Source organism: Magnolia sinica, chromosome 16, assembly GCF_029962835.1.
Source record: "Magnolia sinica isolate HGM2019 chromosome 16, MsV1, whole genome shotgun sequence".
Classification (NCBI taxonomy): domain Eukaryota; kingdom Viridiplantae; phylum Streptophyta; class Magnoliopsida; order Magnoliales; family Magnoliaceae; genus Magnolia; species Magnolia sinica.
This window is the reverse complement of record NC_080588.1, coordinates 35,855,557-35,876,212: the sequence shown is the minus strand read 5'-3', so window position 1 is coordinate 35,876,212 and position 20,656 is coordinate 35,855,557. Positions and strand designations below refer to the sequence as shown.

Sequence of the window (20,656 nt, the reverse complement as noted above, 5' to 3'; positions counted from 1 at the left end):
TTTGGGCTCATACCTTATGACTCAGACTTGAAACTCGGCCGAGTTGACTCAATTTTGAGACAAGTCGCCATGAAACTTAATTGCGAGAAGCACAACTAGTTGAACTGAGTCACTCAAATGACAGGTGTGGCTCAATTCTTTTTTGTTGGGCCCACTCGAATGGATGTAAAGCCTCTTTTATATAAATAATAATTCTAGTGTACTCTCACATTTAATATATATATATATATATATATATATATATAGAAAGGCTCTCAAACCCAAGACTTCCCTTAAGTAAAGAGACTTGTCCAAGTCTTTTGAGTCAACTCAACCTGGCTGAACATCAAGTCCACTTGTTGAGTTTTTCAAATTTTAAAAAAATAATAATAAATAAATAAATAAAAGAAGAAGCTTGGGCATGATTTTTCTGGTTCAAAAAATAATTGGGCCTAAATTCCACGCCTGTCCCCAAAATTAAATGGGCCTGGCTGTGAAGGCAATGATTTCGAGCCCATGGCACCCAACAAGCATAGTTAACAAAAACACCACTAGTCAAAAAATAAGCTACTTTGAATTGCCTCTCATGGATTCCTTCTTTTTAAAGTAATCATATACTACATTTTCCTGCCTCCCATCCAATTTCTATGAGGGTAACGAATCAACCATGTGCTTCATTATATAATAGTCCATCTGTGTGGGCCCACCAGGATCCGATCGTCAAGTGGATGGATGTATGTATGTATGATTGCTATCCAACTATTCCAAGAGGTAGATCCCATCATTAGCTGGGATGGCACAAAAAATAGGCTGATCCAATCATTGTCAGCTGGGCCACACCACAGACCAATGTACAACGATCGCAAAGTTCCAAATTCAGTGTAGACCCACCGTGGCATTTGGATCCGGTCCGAGTTTTTAGGTTTTTTTTTTTTTTTTTTTTTTAAAAAAAAATTTTAAAAAAAAGGGTCTAAAATAGAGTTTTTCTAACTATCGATCTGACCATGGTGCAGAGAGAGACCAAAATCACACTACAATTTTGATTTTGCCTCTTCAATTTATTTTTTGCCACTCGTCAAAATTGATAGCCAATGCTAAAATGGATGTAATGGAATCGTTCATGTGATAACTAAATTGAAATTCAATACCCATGTGACAACTCAATTGCAAATTCTAACCTCTCTTTCCAGCGTTGTGCCCACGTGCTGATTGGGCCAGATTTTTTTTGAAAAGATGCATAAGCTCGGATGGATTGGATCTCGCACCACACGCGTTTGTGCACATAACAAACCTCCATAAAGAAGGGATCTACAAGTCCAAACCAGTTTTTTATCTTCTGAGATGTTGATATCTGCCTCCATCTACAGAGGACCAGGCCAGGCCACAGCCTGAAATCTAAGGCCGACCCAGCTTGGTTATCCCTGTCAACGGTTCCTAAGGCCGATCCAGGTTGGTTATCCCCTGTCAACGGTTCAATCAGCTTGATCCATTACTTGTGGCCCCAGACAAGTTTTCAATTGTAGCCACCATTCAATCCCCCTTTTCTTGTGGAGTGGTCCACTTGATCTACCTCGTTTTTGGACTCTTGCTCTAAAATGGCCTGAAAATAATCATAATAATAATAATAATAATAATAAATAATGGATGAATGGCGTGGATAAAACACATACATCATGTTGGGGATCCACAGAATTTTGCCACGTTATACATGGTACCAAACTCGGTGCTGTGCTCTACACTACACAATCCGCAACGGCGAGGCAATATCAGACCAAGAACAGGAACACTCTATACGGTGTACTGCAATGGTAAATGGTACCGGTAAGACTCTATACGGTGAGCTGCAATGGTAAATGGTACCGGTAAGCTCAGGACAGCGTGGGGCCCACATGTTAAATATATCGGATGCGGATTGCATACTTTCATTGCCACTAGCAAAGTGGCCACTGGATAGTGCTCTGTGAGCCCCATGATGATGTATGTGTTTTTATCCACACTTTCCATTTATTATAGTTTTAGGGCATGAGCCCAACAATGAGGCAGATCCAAATCTGAGGTGGACCACACCATAGGAAAATAGTGGTGATTGAATGCTCACCATTAAAAACTTCCTTGGACCCATTGTAATTTTTATTTGCCATTCAACCTGATTGGGTGGATCATAAAGAGCGGATGAAGGGAAAACACATCAGATTGATACAAAACATTTGTATAACCCAATAAGTTTTTAATGGTGGGAAGGGGTCAATCACCACTGTTTCTAGTGTTGTAGGCCTCATTCTTGGCTGGCAAAATAAAATGGATGGGATGGAACACACATATCATTGTGGGGACCACAGAATACTCGCTAATGGCAGTGTCAGTAGCGGCCCACATGCCCTAGTGACCCCCCTTTGAAAGGTCCCCCTCGAGTCACAAGGAGCAAAGTGGGGCTCACAACTTGATTCTCACCAAGACCCCACCTAGTTGAAGAACAACCTACTTTATATGTATGTCCTGACCTTTTCATCCAGGACCAACCAACCAAGGGTCTCGTCTAAACAGCAAATAATTTACACAGCTCTGCATGAACATTTCTGGATGGCATACCATACCATACCATACCATACCAAGGACAACCCCTCTTGCAAAACTCAGTCAAGGGGGCTGCTATACTATACTATGTCCGCAATGCCCATCTGTCCTTTTCCCTAATGGACTGCAAAGGTCGCCCAAATCCCACCACCCCCATTTTAGAGATATGGAACCCACACCTGTTCACATGATGCAAATAGAGAAAAAAATGCTGCTCTACCAAGCATTATACCAAAGTTCCTCCTCCTAGACAATACATCCAAATCACTCTATTTCGGGGCCTATTTGGATAGGCAGGCAAGAAAATAAAGAAAATAGATTTGAGTTTTCTCAAAAAGCAGTCATTTTGCAAACACTAGTCAAATCACCGTGGATAACCCATTCATGTACATCATTTACAAGATTCTATGGGAAAGGCAACTTAAAAGCTGGCAATACGGATGACGGGGCTAGGCAAATGATCAGTAGAAGAACCAACAATAAATGGTAAGGCCGCACACAGATTTCTACAAACAGAATATCAAAGCAGATGTTTCCATTGAGGTCAGGGTAGGAATTGAGGTAGAAACAGATTCTGGAGGCTTGACCAGCTGCCTATCATTTATGCAAGCTGACAGGGACAATATGTTCTTTTCAGGTGCTCACCCAAACATTTCCACCACACCAGCAGCCACCAAATCATCATTTTGGTAAGTCATGGTGTAGTCAGCTTAAAATTCATGACAGCCAAGCTACAGCATGCGTCATCTAAGTGGCCCACAATTAACAGTTGATAAGTTTCACAATGGATGAACAACCATCCACATTGGATGTTTAAAGGGCATCTATGTGGATTTTTGGGCAGACGGCATCTTCACGTGCAAGCTGGATTTTTGGGGAAACAGCATCCAAATGGCAGGACCCAACCAATTGACAACATATATGCAAAATGGATGGGCTTAATGAGGGCTAAGCACTATGCACTACAGGATGCATACCTTAAAACTTCAAAAATAACATAACCCAATTTCAAACCATGTATATCATGTCATCTGAATGTACTTGTCAGCTCACCAAACAAAACAAGCCTCTATATATCATTAACCCTCATAAAAGGCTCAGAAACCATTGAATCAAGAACCTACAAAGTCATTTGAGAACACCCTACAGAAGCTCCAAAATATAAATGCATGCTGAAAAAACTCACTACTCAAGGAGTGACAACAATCCGACCAGCAACTTGATCGAGATCCCGCTGACCACTGGAAGTGATTCTCCTCCCACTGAGATCAAAAAGAAAAATATTCAGCCTAAGATTATCCAAGGGAAAAAAAAAATCATTACATCAACAGAGTTTAACACTAATCACTTTAATGCATTTTCAAAGTGAGGAATTTTAGGGGCTGCTGAGCCTCTCAATAAATGTTTCATTTGACTGGGCACATTATTCCACCTGTGTTCTGTGGTCTAGCTGTCTTGACCATTGATATGAGGCTCATCATGGATAAAGGATGCCCCAAAAATCTCCAGATTTAAAGATAGTCAAGAAAGAATCCGGTGTTCCACATTCAACTGACGATAGATCGGGGAACAAAAGGTTCAGAACTTCCAACATGCACTTTTGAGTGATTGCTTGTTCAGAATAGGGCCCATCACATCAACAGTCTAGATCATTGTGATGGACCCCCATGCACCCATTCTCACACCTCAGAAGAGAATGAATTTTCTCAGCAACCTATAATTATTGTTTAAGCATGCATGTTGCAGAGAAAATCTGCCATCAGTTAGCAAATCATTGATTCAATTTCAAGCACAACTCAGCCAAAACAATGAGAAGTTTACAGATTTGAAAAACATCACTCAAGCAGATGACAAACTTGACTAGTTATTTATTGACTCAACTTATCCTATAGATGAAGTCCAAAGAAACCAACTCCTAAGCCTCTATCAAAAAATTGACAAACCAACTCCTAAGCCTCTATCAAAAAATTGGCAAATTTTTAGGACATAAGCATCATCTACTAGAACCAATCAAGATTCTATCAGAAATTACTTTTTCGCCCTTTTGAAGACCAAATGCAATAACGTTACATCAAACACATGCAGAGAATAAAAATCCAGTGAAAATTTTCATTCGAGGATTGCTACCATGACACGTGCTAGTACCAACACCTCTGTTGTACATGTAAGTCAATTTCACAGTGATCTTGGATTATGTCATCCTTCCAATCAGTGCCAAAGGGGCAGCTCACTCAAAACAGAGATATGGTCCACATTCTTTTTTTGAAAATCAAAGAAATGGTAAACATTCAATGCATCACTCACAAGTCACAACAAATGGAAGACAGAATTGCTCAGGAACTGGGATTTGTGGCTCTAACCCGTCCACATGATGGCCCTAGATCAACAGTACCACTCAATCTGCATGTTTACTAGTGTTCACTGAGGGATAACTGGATAAAAGTTCTACAATGCACACCTGTCGCAGTTCCGCTTTATCATTTTTCAATATTCTTTATCACTTTTCAATATCAGAGATCTAAAGATCTTGGATTCTTAACAACCATAAAAATAAATAAATAAATAAATAATAAAAAATCAATTTGGTTTTCTACTATCACAAAAGACAGCATACTGTGACTCACTGGGATGGAGAGAGAGAAATTGACAAAACGCTCACCCTTTCGGATCAATGTCAATAATGTTCATCTGTTGAAGCTGTTGGAGGATGTGACGGGCAATGGAACCACTGCTCTTACAGAAATGAGGTGGGCGACTCCCGTTTCTCTTGCGCCCACCATAAATCTTCTGAAACCCACCAACTCCAATTCCTTGCCTCAAATATATTTTTCTTGCCATGGAAGCTAACCATTACAAATAGATATAAAGATGAATCAATGCTAAATAGAAGACAGGCATTGGACTTTTTTCACGAGTTGACACTAAAACATTTAGGCAAAAAAAGGGAAAAAATATGTGATTATGCCCAAAAAAAAAAAAAAAAGGAAAGGCTCAGTACCAGCTCTAATATAGTACCAATCAGGGTCATATGGAGCAAGTTCTTTGAATCTAGCAGTCTTCACGATATCAGTCCAATGTGGCAGTTCCATCTACCCACAAAACAGAATAACAGAAGTCAGGGAAAATTGACAAGATTGTGAAATCACAATGGAACTATTTCCCTAGGTTCTGCAAAGAACTGCATCACTCCGATTTCAAAACAAAGATACAGTACAGGCAATGTCATTGAAGTTGCCAGTATGAATTTACCATAGTATACTGTAGTTAGACTTTTTTTTTAAATTATTTAAACACTTAAAAAAAATATTCAAACAAGCTCAAGTTGTAATTTCCTAGAATTGGGTACTCACTTCACTGGAAACATAAATAATATCATCAAGGGGCTAGTAGAATGCTCGAAACTATAGATAGAACGGAAGACCCCTTAAAAATACCTGTCGCAACTAGCAAATACTGCAATGAATGTTGTATGTTGGTCTCTCAAAAAAATGATGTTAAGATGTTAACCACATCTGTTTCTCGCAAATCTCGATATGGCAGTGGCAACTAAAACTGAAACCTCAGAAGGTTGAAGATTTGCCCAGATATTTCTTGGACAGACTGAAGACTCAGAAAACTCTTGATCACAACGTCCAGAGTCAGGTTTCACATTGTTGTCGTCTCCCAGAAAGAAGGCAAAAATAGAGCAGCAGTAGAAAATGGAGCAGCCGATGGACTCCAATATGCAAAATCCCACACCGTTCTCTTCCAAAGAGATGGCCCCAAGGGTTTCAATCTATTGTAGCAAGATAGATCTGCAGACCTGTTGTCTTTCCTCTTTGTTAACTTTTTCTCTGGTTTGCGTCATATTCTTCTGGGCTGCCCTGCCCTCTTGTAATTTTTCTTGTTTTTAGCTTCAGGTAGGGTCCTGCCAAACCCTGCCTTCCAAAAAGAAAATTCAAAAAACTCACAAACAGACAGGAGTGTCCCACTAATTCCAACTGAAAACCAGTTCAAGTTTGTCTCAAGTTTATGAGCTTTGTTGAAAATAAGGGCAGGGTATGTTTCTTCACAAAGTATTCACCTACAATCAGTGTTCAAAATATCGGTATCACGCTATGTATCGCACCCTTGGGATATAGATACGTATCGGTTATCGTACGGGATATCATTTGTATCGCATAATTTATCGCACTTTTTGGGAAACATGGGGAAACATTAGGAAAATGGTTGAATTTTTCAATGAAACTTCAGGGATTGTTAAACAAGCCCTTGATACACACTTTTAAATCATAACATCTCAAAAATAAAAAAATAAAATGTGCACATAATATATTTCCTTTGTATAGGGTCCTAAGCTATGCGATGCTTAACTGAACTAATCAACTATATTTAAATTGAATGCATGACATTTATAAATGTATCAAAGACATATGAAAACACAACCAATTCATTGAAAGCAAAAGAAGAAATAAAAATTGATAAATGTACATATCAATGGTGGGGACTGGTTGTGGCCTAGACCCACATGGAGTTGCGCGATGACTCGTAATCATCATCTCCATCTCGACGGGGCTAGGAATAGTACTGCTGCTCCAAAAATCGACAATATTGTGCCTAGGTCATAGTAGAGCGGTACCAATTAAGATACTCCCTGACATAACGTTGGTACTCATCCTCTCCGAATTGAATCAATACACCAATTTGTAAGTACTGCTAATTGTCACAATCTGTAACTAATATGGATTTGAGAAGGGCACATATAAAGCTCCTTGGTAGCCATATTGTTGGCCATATACATAATGCTGCTCATATCCCTGCCCATATACAGAAGTGAACTCCTGACCATGGTTGAAAAATAATGTATTGTAACTGCTGGAGTCACTCGCCGCATATCCACTAGGTCCATATCCATGCTCATACTGTGGCGCAGAACTAGAGCTACTCTCCTGTGTTTGTGATCTAAATTCATGTTATGGCCTGTAACTCGAGCTCCTCTCCCTCGTCCGTGATCCAAATCTAGAGTCATCTCGCCTGTCACGAACGCTTGTGTCCCTTATGCATTTTGCTAGCAGCTCCTTAAAATCTGAAAGTTTCTGAGTCTGCTTTTTCTGTAGTAGCTTTTGACGCGTGTATTTCTTATTATAAATAAGTCTGGGTCGTGGTTCTCCTGGACGAGAACCATAGTTAGGGTCCTGTGTGGAATGATCGAAATTCTCCTCCCCGGTGAAAGGGCCAAGAGGCCTCTTATCCTGACTACCACCCGCGCCGCCACCATCCCCGTCACCATTATAAGTCGGGGTCGTGGTTCTCCTGGACGAGAACCATGGTTAAGGTCCTGTGTGGAATGATCGAAATTCTCCTCCCCGGTGAAAGGGCTAAAAGGCCTCTTATTCTGACTCCCACTCGCGCCACCACCATCCCCATCGCCATCATCATCATCATCATCCTTACTGTCATCAGAGTCAGCATCACCCTTATCATCATCATCACCATCACCATCATCGAACCCACTCCTCACATCACTCTCTGACTCAGTCTCGGTGTCAGACAATGTGCTCCCCTCATGTGTCCCACGAGATAGTGACTGCTGCAGGCTGCTCTCTGGACTCCTCGTCAATGGGTTGAATGCCCCAACAGGAGACCTCTGCTGCTCCATATGTGCGTCAACATCAATCCATTGTCTCTGCTTCCGCCGCAACATGTAGCTCTGGTCGCCCATCCGAGGTATCCAAGCCATCTGACCTAACCCACTGGTAAACTGAGTCATCCTCCCCATCCTCAACATATGCATGATGTCTGACCGTCATCAAGTCCAGTGGGTCTTCCTTCGCTTTTCTTCTTCCTTCCACGTGGAGCAACCTCTCTCGTAACTTCATATTGTAGTGACAAACACTAGCTTCTGAAGCCTCTCATACCCTAGTCTATTACGTTTATTTGTGTAGATGATGGAGAATATACTCCAATTCCTTTCACAGGGTGACGAGGACACTGTCTGTGTAAGCACACGGACAGCTAATCGCTGTAAAACCTAGCAGTCAGTCCTGTACATGGACCACCATTCGCCTGCATATCATAAAATTCTTTCATTATTTTCGATTTTCCAAAATAATATGAAATTTATGTTTATCGCAGTAACTCACATGCCATCATGGTATTCCTTGACTTCATCGCAGGGTGGCACCCAAATATTCCAACCGCGTCACGGAATCTAACAATTTGTTGATGGTGTGTAACAACCAAGATAAGTATGGAATGGTTGAGATGAAGATAAGGAGAATGTAAGTGCAGAACATATTTACCTCGGTACCAAAGGTGCCTTTCCATGTACAGTCGAGGAATAAGTGATCAAACACCTCATGTACAACCCTCTTTAATGAATTATCTTCGTAAAGTTTCCAGTTATAGTGGTATTTGGGATTCAGGAAATACGTTGAAAACCAACATCTACACATCTACAACCCTTGTTTGTTATTGCATATAGAAAAAAAAAAAAAAAAATCATATATGTACTTACCAACCTGATGTAGTGGGTGAGAAAGCGTCCTTTCTCAACGGTTGTCTATTATTACATGCACCCACTTATATGCGTTGGGAGCTTTAGCCATTATAGCCTCTTTCATCAGCTGTATAGACAGGTATAGCGACCCCATCAACAAATTTGTCTCATTGTCCATCATCCTCAACACCATATAAATGGGCTCTAGAATACTCAGTACACTACGCACGCGATCCCAGAATGTATTTCTCAACACCAGTTCCTCGATTATCTATGTTACTTTCGTCAACCTCTTTTTCCATTCTTCGTAATCATGAGAGGCGAAAAGCTCCCGTAATGCTTGCCTGTGTTTGAGAAGGCTACTTAAGGCAATAAATTTTAGGGCGAATCGCGTCGCTCCGGGACGCACTATATCCCCACCACACCTCTCGCACATCGTGGCTAGTAACCAGGTGTAGTTGTATATGAAGTTTGTGATGAGTCGTGCATCAGTATTTACAGTCTTCACCGACAGCCTATCCCTGATCGCCTCCAGCATGAGATTGATGCAATGGGCTGCACAAGGGGTCCAATCCATATGATACTTCTTCTGAATATCCTTCCCCGCCTTGACAAATGCACTCTCATTGTCCGTAACAAACTGCACAATGTTTCTCCTCCCAACATGTTGCATAACATTGTACATGAGTTTGTAAATGTAGTCACCATCTTTAATCTTATTACTTGCATCTACAGACCTTAGGAACACCACCAACATCTTCGTCAGTCCGGTCTAACCGTCACACATGACGGTGCAGCCATACATCTCCCATGACTGCTTATACGAATCGACGTCTGTTTTCATCTCTGCATGTTCATCATCCAAATACTTTCCCATGATCTCAAAGGGCGTGGGCGGCTACACACCCTCACCCCCACGCTGCACTTCACTTGTCATATTTTTAAAGTACGGGCTTGCGGCGGCATTCGTGGAGATTTGATCGTATATAAAAAAACTTTGCTATAAATTTTCCAACTTTCTTCCTCACATCCCCTCCACTAAACATGTCCTTTATTTTCTTTTGTCCCCTCTGCCTCTTTTTACATCCTCGGATCTGAAGGTAGATTCGGCACCCACATGCTACTACTCCTGCCCAAGCCCCATGATCCTTCCCGCCTACTACCCTCCCCTCCCCCCACCACGCTCACGAATAGACCCCTCAAATCTAGGCCTACTCGTGTCCCACCTCCTATGTTGATCCCCCTCCCTAATCTCCCTCTCCCGTGCATGTCGTTCATCTTTTGTCTTCACTTTTTTTTTTTTCACTATGGCCCTCATCTCTTCTCGCACATCCTATGGGCACTTAGGGCAATCCACAACATTGTAATACCCTCCCGCTAAATGCTCGTTCAAGCGGGTTACCACACCACTCCTCGATACATGGCCACATAAATTACAAATACTCCCGAATCGATCATCGGGAGTAGGCCGGCCAAACCCCCACCCTATATCAGGTTTCTCCCTTCCTCTTCTTCCCAACATATTTTATCTGTAGATGAATATTATATTAATACTTGTTAAGGCCCACCTTGGTGCATGTGCTGTATATCCATGCCACCCATCCATTTTTTCAGATTATTTTAAGGAATGATCCAAAAAATGAGAACAGAAAAATTGAACATATACCATTAAAAAATGGAAGGTGGTAGTCAAAGGACAACAAGAAAGAAAAACAGTTAATGGTCAGCAACAAGTGTTGGAAGGTAAAAATAAGTGATTGCTACGGTCCAACGATAACTCTTATTTCCCATACATCGCCCATCCATAATGAGGCCCATTAGTTGGACAACTCAGATTGACGAATAACCAGCCACGTGACTTTAGTCATCTGGTGTTGGGCCGTAATATGCACATAGGCAAGAGAAAGGTAACCATTCTTTGCCGTCCATTTAATACTCACCAACTGTATGGATAGGATGTAGATCCGTGAGTCTGTTATTTTCTATTTGTGGGCCACCTTGTTTTTGTCACGTTAGTTAGCATCAAAGAAAAGTATGAGAACCCACACCACCGTTAGATCCGTCAGCAACTAAAAACAAGTGGGCCCCACATTTTCACCAATGGGAGCCGCAGGGACCGATATCCTTGTTGGCCCATTTCCAAATTTTGGAGATAAGGTTTTGATGAAAGGCTAACGTGATGCGCGCGAGGATAAAACTGAAGAGGTTGCTCACTACTGGACATTTGCTCACCAGTCAGGCACGTGCAAGATCCGGTCCACTCATCAGATGGCATCCTTGGAAAATGCGTCCTGACCCAAGAATCACGATGATCAATTCATCAAGTGGGCCACGCATCTTTAAGAGAAGAAATAGATGGATAGAAAAAAAAGATGAACGATCTGTACTCAAAAGTAAACAAGGTATCCCATATCGGTATCAGTTAGCGTAACGATGCCCTCCGATACCGATACGGATACGAGGGTGTAACGGCGATACGGGGGCGTAACAGCCCGTAAAGGTGCAATTTTATTTTTTTGCCAAAAAAATATGGAAAAATATGGATTAAATTCGGAATATTCTAAGCATTCCAAATATGTATTCATTTATAAATTGGAACATGTTTATGGTGGTGTAACGGTCCACTCTTTGGTGATAAGTTGTATCGGATTGTCTGATGAATTTATGAACCAGACAACCTGGATTTGACTGCAAAACTCATATATTTAAGTTTCTAACTATCTATTATCAATGATAGATATATTAAAATGAATGTAATATGAAAATATCTTATATGTGTAATATATTCGATTTTTTTTTTTTTAAATGGCTGAAAATAGTGCGTAAATAGAAAAAAGTTAAAAAAATATAAAATGACAACAACAACTTGTTAAATGGACATTAACATGTTCTACTATGATTAACACATCATATTCTACCATTAAAACAACAAAACATTCAATAAAAAATGATTTTTCGAAATTAAAAAAGGGCTGAAAATAGTGTGTAAATATAAAAAAATTATTTAAAAAAATATAAAATGACAACAACAATCTGTACAATCGACATTAATATCTTCTATTATGATTAACACATCATATTCTACCATTCAAACAACAAAACATTGAATAAAAAAAAATATAAATACCTATTTTTAAGGAATTTCTGGAAAATGGCTCACGGAGCTTCGAATCAAGAAAATCCTTAATATAAGTTGTTTTTATCTGTAATATCAAGCTAAGAGTGGTCGAAAATAGCAATAGAATGATTTACGAAGAGTTTGGAAGAAAGAAGTTTCAAAAAAAGTGAAAAAACAGACCTTAAAAAGCAAAAAAAAAGAAAGAAAAAAGGGCTGCCACTGCCGTTACCGATACGTATCAGCCGATACGGCCGGATTGTAACGGATACAGGACACCCTAAAAGTAAAGGCCTCAACAGCCTGAATTTTGTTCTCCTTTGTTAAAAAAGTGGGTTCCACGTGATCAATGTCGCAGATCTGAAATGGGCATGCCTGTGGGGTTCACCCAATCACATGTAACGGCCAACATTTCACAAGGTTGTCCCTTTTCAAAACAACCCTTGGTAACCTTCCATGGCCCACCAAAATTCCCAAAAAAAAAATAGTAGCATTCCTAGAATTTTACGACAGAGACCAACATTCGCAAAAAACATTGATACTTCTGTTGACTATGAAATTCCATGAACATGCAGCTCCCTCTGAACACATCTGCATATATGTACATCAATCTAAACCGTCGAAATCATAGGCCTAGAGTAGATGCACTAAATCATTGGTTTGAGATGACAATCATAACTTCTGATTAATTAATACTTGTTTCTTGAATTTGGACCGTTAAAATTCTTGAGGGCCATAGAAGTTTTGGATGAAGCTTATATTTATGTTTTCCTTTCATCCCTATTTCTTTGATTCTTATGAACGGGTTGGATGACAGAAAAACATCACTGTGGGGACTGACAAGGTTTCAACGGTTCAAATCATTATTCCCACTGTTTCATATGGTATGACCCACTAGAGCTTTGGATATGCTTTAATTTTGGGCTCAACCCATTAAATGAGTTGTAAAAACGGTTGGACGACGTGGATAAACCACATACATTCACGGTGGGCCCCACGGAGTTTTCTCACCGAGGTAAACGAGGTCGGTTTCAGACGCAGATTAACCAACGATGCTCAAGTGACATCACCAAGTTCTGTGGGTCCCACCATGATGTATTTTTTGTATCCACACCGTCCATCCATTTGGAAAGATCATTTTAGTGCATGACCCAAAGAACGAGTGAAATCCAGAGCTCGAGTAGACCCCACCACAGAATACAGTGGAGAGAGTGACGCCTACCATTAAAAACTTCTAAGGGCCACAAGAGTTTTTTATCAAGATGATATTTGTGCTTTCTCTTATTTAAAATATTATTTAACTTATCAATGGGTTGATCTATAAAAAACATCACAGTGGACCTCAGGAAGGTTTCATCGGTGGGCGTCACTCTCTCCACTTTTTTTGTGGTGGGGTCCACTACAGATTTAGATCTGCCTCATTGTTTGTGTCATGCCTTAAAATAATCTTTCCAAATGAATAGACAGTGTGGATACGACACATACATTATTGTGGGACCCACAGAACTTGGTGACATCACTTCAGTAGCGCGTACATTACTCAATAGCGGAAGCAGATTGCGTAATGAGTAACTCAGTACCCTTAGCGTACTGCGTAAACTCTGTGGGACCCACTGTCATATATACATTTCCACTTCGTCCATCCATTTTCCCAGATAATTTTAAGGCTTTATCCCAAAAATGAAGCATATCCAAATCACAAGTGGAACACACCACCAGAAAGTGTGAATTGAAATTCTACCGTTGAAAAGTTCTTGGGGGCAACAGAAGTTCTAAATCAAGCCGATATTTTTTATTCCCCTTCATCCATGTCTATATGATCTTATGAATGTCTTGGTTGACAAATAAACATCACTAGGGGCCTTAGAAAGGTATCAACGGTGGACATCAATACTTCCACTCTTTCCTGTGGTATGGTCCACTTGAGGTTTGGATATGCTTCAATTTTGGAATCAACCACTAAAATGATCTTTAAAAATGGACGGACAGTGTGGATAAACAAAATGTATTCAATGTGGGCCCAACAGAGTTTACTCGATACGATAAGAGCGTACTGAGTTATTACTGGGTAACTCAGTACGCAATCCGATTACCGCAAGCGCCAGCCCCTTTCGAAAAGGGAGAGGGCCGCAAGGGTTCTGGAAGAGAGAGGGAGAGGGTGGCGAGGGTTCCGGAAGCGAGGGTTTCAGAAGGAAGATGGTTCCTCAATCACAATCAATCTAGCCTGATTTCTCACCAGAATCTTCGAGATATCCCCATATCTTCTCATTTGAAGTAAAAAAATAAAAAAAAAAAAGAAAATCGGCAAAGAAAGAGGGAAATCGAACTTACCTGTGTCAATTGATGGAATGGCCCATCTCCGATCACTGATCACGCAATCTTCGCTACGGCCACAGGTACTTTCCAATTTTTCCTCTTTTTTCTTCTAATTCTTTTTTATTTTCTGGTAAACACGCAACCCCTTTTATCGACGCTGTGGGTTGTCGGCTACAGTGGACTCGTGAGTCCTCTGCAATCAACCCATGACTTTGTCAACAAATCTGAAGAAAAATGGGCAAGCAATCAACGCCAATGAGTGACTCATGAGGATATCGAGGATCTAATAGATATCGCGCGATGTCGGCCGATATATCGCCCGATATCTGAATTTGCAGTATTTTTGAACTTTCGATGGATATCTTGTGGGTTTCGTATCGCTGGCAAGCAATAACAATAATATCTCGGCCGATAGTATCGATATTGCGAACATTGCCTATGATAAGTACCTCTTTCACTCCTAATATAGATGGGCTTCTTTCCAATAGAAGGAAAATACCCTTTTTGCATCCTTAACAATGTTGTCAAATTGTATATAATTGCATAAGCCATCACATAAGCAATCGCTCTGGCTAATGGCTTCTTTATTATGTTTTTTGAAAATTTTTAAAAAATAAAAAATAGAAAATAGAAAAAATCATTAAATTTTTTCTTAAAATTAAAGAAAAACTGTCTAATTACTACAAGTGATTGGATTCAGTATTTTTTACTTTTCATTGTAGTTTGACTATTAGAAGGACCACTTATAAGTTATATTATATATAACAAAACATATTTAAACAATCAACAAGTTACACTAAAAGAGAATTAATTATTAAAAACTACAAACAGTGAAATTTTATTAATAGCTTGAATCTTGATCAATTGATGCATACTATGCCATTCCATACTAGAGTATGCCATGGTTATGCAATTATGCCATTGCACAACCATCACATACTTTAGCATACCATGGCATACTTCCCACATGGCATATGCGACCATCGCATATGCAGTTTGAGTCGATGTATGCAATTGTGTGATCGCCACATGACAACAAAGATCCCCTTTATTTATTTTTGAAAATTGGTAACAACAATGATCCTTGAACTGTTTAACCTTTCAATCATTCATGCACAAGTTTGAGAGAGACTTTGAAAGTGGTTAGTCTTCAGAACAGCACAGAGAAAAGGCAAAGACAAATAAATAGTGTCAGAATCGACTCCAATATATGGCAGAAAGTTAGAAACTGTTAGATGGTCCCAATCAGCCCACAGTCATAATCTTAGATCTAGAACAAATTAATGCAATAATTTTAATTGTAAATAACTAAATTTAATTGGATCCCAATCAGATCACTGAATAATGATTAGGGAACATCCAAACAGATGCAAAGCATCACAACCATGTATGATCATAGCATGACAAATTGCTTGTATCCTACCCAATAGGTCTTCGGGAACCATTGTCCAAACTTAGAGAATATCTACACCATTAACATTAACATCATCATCATCCCCACCACCACCACCACCATCAGCTTTCTCAAAGTAATTTTCATTCAGTTATTCACAAAAGAATTTTTTTAACATTTTTTTAACTTCCCACTGCTTTAATTTCATCCATTCATTGAGTCTAGTCCTAACCATCCTTTCAATAAAATATTCAATAAATACTATTTTTTCCCAAATCCCATTCCCATCAAAACCATACAGGCCTTCCATATAAAAACCTTTCATAAATGGGTCATAACTCAGTCCATATCAGTAACACATGATTTTGGACTTGTTTGAGAGCTAACTCAATACTTTTTTAAACAGGACCAATTTCATGTTCTCCGGACATAATCAAACACCTGACCACAGTTTGACTGCATACCTAAGTGACAAAAATACGAAAGGGGAACTGTTCAACGAGTCACTAACTCTACACCCAACCAACCAATTAAACAAATAAACCTATCAACTTGCAGACCACAGTTTGACTGCATACCTAGAGTCCACTGACTAATCGACACTCACGTGAGGCCCACAAACTGGTCAGACCATTATCCAAGGCTCACAAGAAAATGGATTACACATCATAGGGCCCATGTAGCTAATTAGGGAGATCAAAGTCCGCTCCTAGGCTATGGCAAGAGTCACCTTTGTTGCAGGATTCTCTTAACTAGGTGGCACTCCAGCTTTGAATCACACTTCGAACTCATGCTCTTGCTCCCACTTTTCTGCCATTTATACCTCGCAACATTTTGAAATAGACGCCTCCCTATTCCCTCTCCCACAACCAAAATTTCAGCCACTTCATCTCACACTGTGTGCAACTACAGGTGGGACTCATTCCTAGGTAAGCATCTATGCATCAAAGCCACAAAATGCATGATCTATATAAATTCAGAGCCACTAAATAAATGAAGACAAGGTGCGGGTACACAGCATGCTTGCACATTAATATAGAGGCATCTAGTCACATCTTAGTTTAATAGAATATAACTTATTAGTTCTATCATCTAGACTTGTATGGAATAAAAGAAGCAAGACGAACTACGTAGTAGTATAGTAGTTCATGTTATAAAAAAATAATAATAATAAATAAATAAATAAATAATCGAAGATAATCAAGGCCTAATGAAATCCATCCCATAGATTTATGTTATTCCTGAAGATCACCTAATTTCGAAAGATGCAATAGCTTTGCATAGGCAAATGGGTCAAGGAGTTTGCAGCATAAAGGGTAAGAGCTACACATCAGCATTGGGTGGGGTTGCCTATAAACAGGTTAGCAAATGGGTAGTAAAAACCTCCTTTAAAAGCGTTTAAAAACAAAATACTGAAGCACACTCGATGGACTCCAACAGATGCATAATATGTTTTCATGGTGCCGTAAAGTCCGTTACGGGGTTGTAAGGGCCATTATGGGGAAAAAAAAAAAAATCATGTATCTGTATGCAAATGAGGGAGATAATCTAGCATGGGATATAATATCCAGTTGCTAAAAGCATTTTGTCAGGTGCTATGAGTTTATTAAAGAGATGACAAGGATTCCCAAGCATATTGTCTACACTAAGGGCTTGTTCACTTGTGCCGAATATTGTGCTACTGCCACACGTCACATACACTGTGGTTATTAAAGGAATGTCACTATCAACAATGATTGCCTAGCATATGGATGTGCATATCACTTGGCATGTAGAGTGGCACATCTTCTAGACTTGGGGCCCATTTGTTTGTGGCAATAAAATGAAAAAAAAAAAAAAAAACCTTTCACAAAAAATTACCTTTCAAAAAATATATATATACCTTTCCAAAATTTTATTTTTTATTTTTAAAAAGGAATCGAAAAACCACCTACCAATTCCATATTCAATTAAGAATATAAAAAAATAAAAGATTATCTTCCACAATATCCTCATGACGAGGAATACAGCTATTTATGCAAGGTGAAATCAAAGAGAGCCTCGGAACACAAGCCTGCGAGGCACACATGTGCAAGATCAAGGACAAACCTTAGGTGGGATTGACCCTGAACATGACATTGTCATCAAATCAGGCCAAATCCATTCATCAGCGGGGCATAGTCGGTCGAAGAAAACAGTCGGTTAGCAAGAAAATCACCGGCAGCTTATACTCAAGATACGCATGTGGCCCCACTTGATAAGTGGGCTTCCAAGCTTAGGGACAGAATGTTCATGTTGAAACCAAAATTCATGTCTTGAATCTTTCCAAGTGGAAACCAATATATCATTTCTCCTTCATAAATGGCACCATTCTATGATCCAAGAACCCTCTCAGTTATTCTAGACAAGCAATCAAGGATTCGACACCATAATGTATGTTTAAGGACAAGAAAAATACATTCAACAAGGGAAAACATATGTTACAAAATGAGGAATGATCATCGCTTCAACAAGGAGTATATTAACACACACCTGGGGCACATGCAACAACATGCCACATGTTTTAAGGCATCCAGTCCATCCAAAATGGTAGACCCATTACCTAGTGTAAAAAACAACAAGCCAGTCCAATCAGCAAGCAGCCCACACCTTTTTTTAGGGAGACAAGGCGAGTGGGTGTTCCCCATTTTTCAGAAATAAAAAAAGATACATCAGGAAAAAAGGGAAAGAATGCCCAACAGCAAGAAGGGTGACAAACTACCCCTCTAACTAACACATCGGCCAAAGCCATTCACCTTTTCCTCCTGAAAAGGTTAAAGCAATATGTTTAACCTAGAGTCCAATAGCAAACTTTCAGTGCCCACAAAATGATGCTCCAAGAATCTCCTTACACAATAGCCAGCCCAAGAGCCTTGATGAGAATAGGTGAATCCCTTCTGCCAAAGCCAAGACGACTTCAGCTCTAGAAGCATTGCCTTCTCCAACGCTCCCAACAAGGTGAGACGTATCCATCCCTCCTCTTCATCTCTCATCACCCTCACAACAACGATCAACGTCACCAAAATACAAAAAACCCCCTAGTCTCCGCCCTACAAAAAGCAATGGAAAGCCAACTATCTGATCCAGCTTACAACACGGCTCGCCTGATAAGTGAAAGCGTTGCCTTCTCCAACACTCCTGACAAGGTGAGAGCTATCCTTCCCTCACCCGATCTCACTCAGACCAACGATCGGCGCCGCCGGAATTCGGAAATCCCCCTAATTTCCTGCCTATGCAAATCCGACATCTAATAGTCTATATACATGTGATCTGACCTTATTGAAAAATTAATAGGGCCCAACGTTTTGGACGGGTCAGATGTCAGATAAGTGAACATTTGGAAAATGAAAACACTAAATTTCGAAAATTTAGGAATGGACATTACAAAGAATTGTCATTTCTAGGGAAGAAAAATTCAGGAAAGAATGGAAGAAAGAGACATAGATAGAGATGGAAATGAGAGAGACCTTTCCAGATCGCTTGAGATGAGCTGAATAAGCTTTCGCGAAATCGTGAGGCGACACGTCTTTAACCGTTCTTGCTGTCTCCATTGCCGCTGCCTCGGAAGAGAAGAGATAATACAGAAACGACAGCACTTTCGCGCTTAGGGTTGAGGTTTCTCTACACCTTTGCGAACCAAGCTGCTGAATTTATATGGGGAATGTGACTCCACTCACCTCGCACGTGGTTACGGAGAACACGCGTGCTAGAAAGGGAAGCGCTCTCATCACGTCATGTCACTGGGTGCGGCCCACTGAGATGTTTGCGAGAAATCCAACTCGTCCGTACGCTTTTTGAGATCATTTTAAAACATACGACCAAAAAGGGGGTGGATCCAAAACTCAAATGAGCCACACGAGAGGAAACAGTAGAGATTTAATAACCACCTTTGGAATATTTATATGGCCATAAAAGTTTTCCATCTAAGTTTTCGGTGTTTTCACTTCATCCCATTCGAAATGACCATATAAAAGGTTTGGAACACCATGTGGAGCTTAGGAAGATTTGAATGATAGAAATTCCTTTCTCCACTGTTTCATCTTATATTAGCCAGTTAAGTTTTAAATATTTTTAGTCGCCTGTCCTAAAATGAATTTGAAAAATGAATGTACATGTTGAATTTATCACTTCACAAGGGACTCACCTTGCACCCAGAGCCTTCCACGGGAAATCTGCATCGGCAGAATAGGAGAGTGGGTCAGAAAATTTGACAAAAACAAGTTGCACAGCGGAACTTTTGCAGACGCATTTGGCCAGTGACGCTGCCAATAGCCCGTGGCTAGTGCTCGCTGCACTGTAGCCCCGCTATAATGTATATGTTTTATCACGGCCATTCATTTATTTTTAAAGATTTTTTTAGGTTTTGATTCAAAAAATTAAAAAAATCCAAATCTCATGTAGACCCATCACGGTAAAACATTAGTGATTGAATGTCCACCATTAAAAGCCTCCTGAGACCCACTGTAGTATTTATTTGACATACAGTTTGTTGATTAGGTCATACAAACTTGGATGGATGGAAAACACAAATATCAGTTTGGTCCAAAACGTCTGTGCCCCCAAATTCTTCTTAACGATGACCATTCAATCAACACCGTATGGTTTACTTGAGAATTGGATCTACATCATTTCTGAGCTCATACCTTTCAACTTGATGTGTTTCATAGGGAGGTGTGGGGTGGTTGTAAATAAATGCGGATTACATTCTGCAAGGGCTTGGACGGATTAACGTCCAGGCAGACTTGCGAAAGGCCTTCGTCGTGTATTTGTCTACCTGTCCATT

At 40.0% G+C, this 20,656-nt stretch overlaps 1 protein-coding gene across 2 annotated transcripts in view; it reads right to left on the bottom strand.

Annotated features, from left to right (window-relative positions):
• Positions 1 to 3,527: 3,527 nt before the first annotated feature.
• Positions 3,528 to 20,656, bottom strand: part of LOC131229133 (small ribosomal subunit protein eS19) — a 31,002-nt gene continuing 13,873 nt past the window's right edge. The window contains exons 1-4 of one of the 2 annotated variants that reach the window (XM_058225007.1): positions 19,341 to 19,509; positions 5,552 to 5,642; positions 5,213 to 5,396; positions 3,528 to 3,815 (exon numbers count right to left, since the gene is read on the bottom strand). In XM_058225007.1, coding sequence (XP_058080990.1) covers positions 3,743 to 3,815; positions 5,213 to 5,396; positions 5,552 to 5,642; positions 19,341 to 19,424 — 432 coding nt within the window. In that variant the 5' untranslated portion in view covers positions 19,425 to 19,509 and the 3' untranslated portion in view covers positions 3,528 to 3,742. Of the gene's footprint in view, positions 3,816 to 5,212; positions 5,397 to 5,551; positions 5,643 to 19,340; positions 19,510 to 20,656 lie in introns of those variants that run through there. The other variant, XM_058225008.1, reaches the window with a different exon arrangement.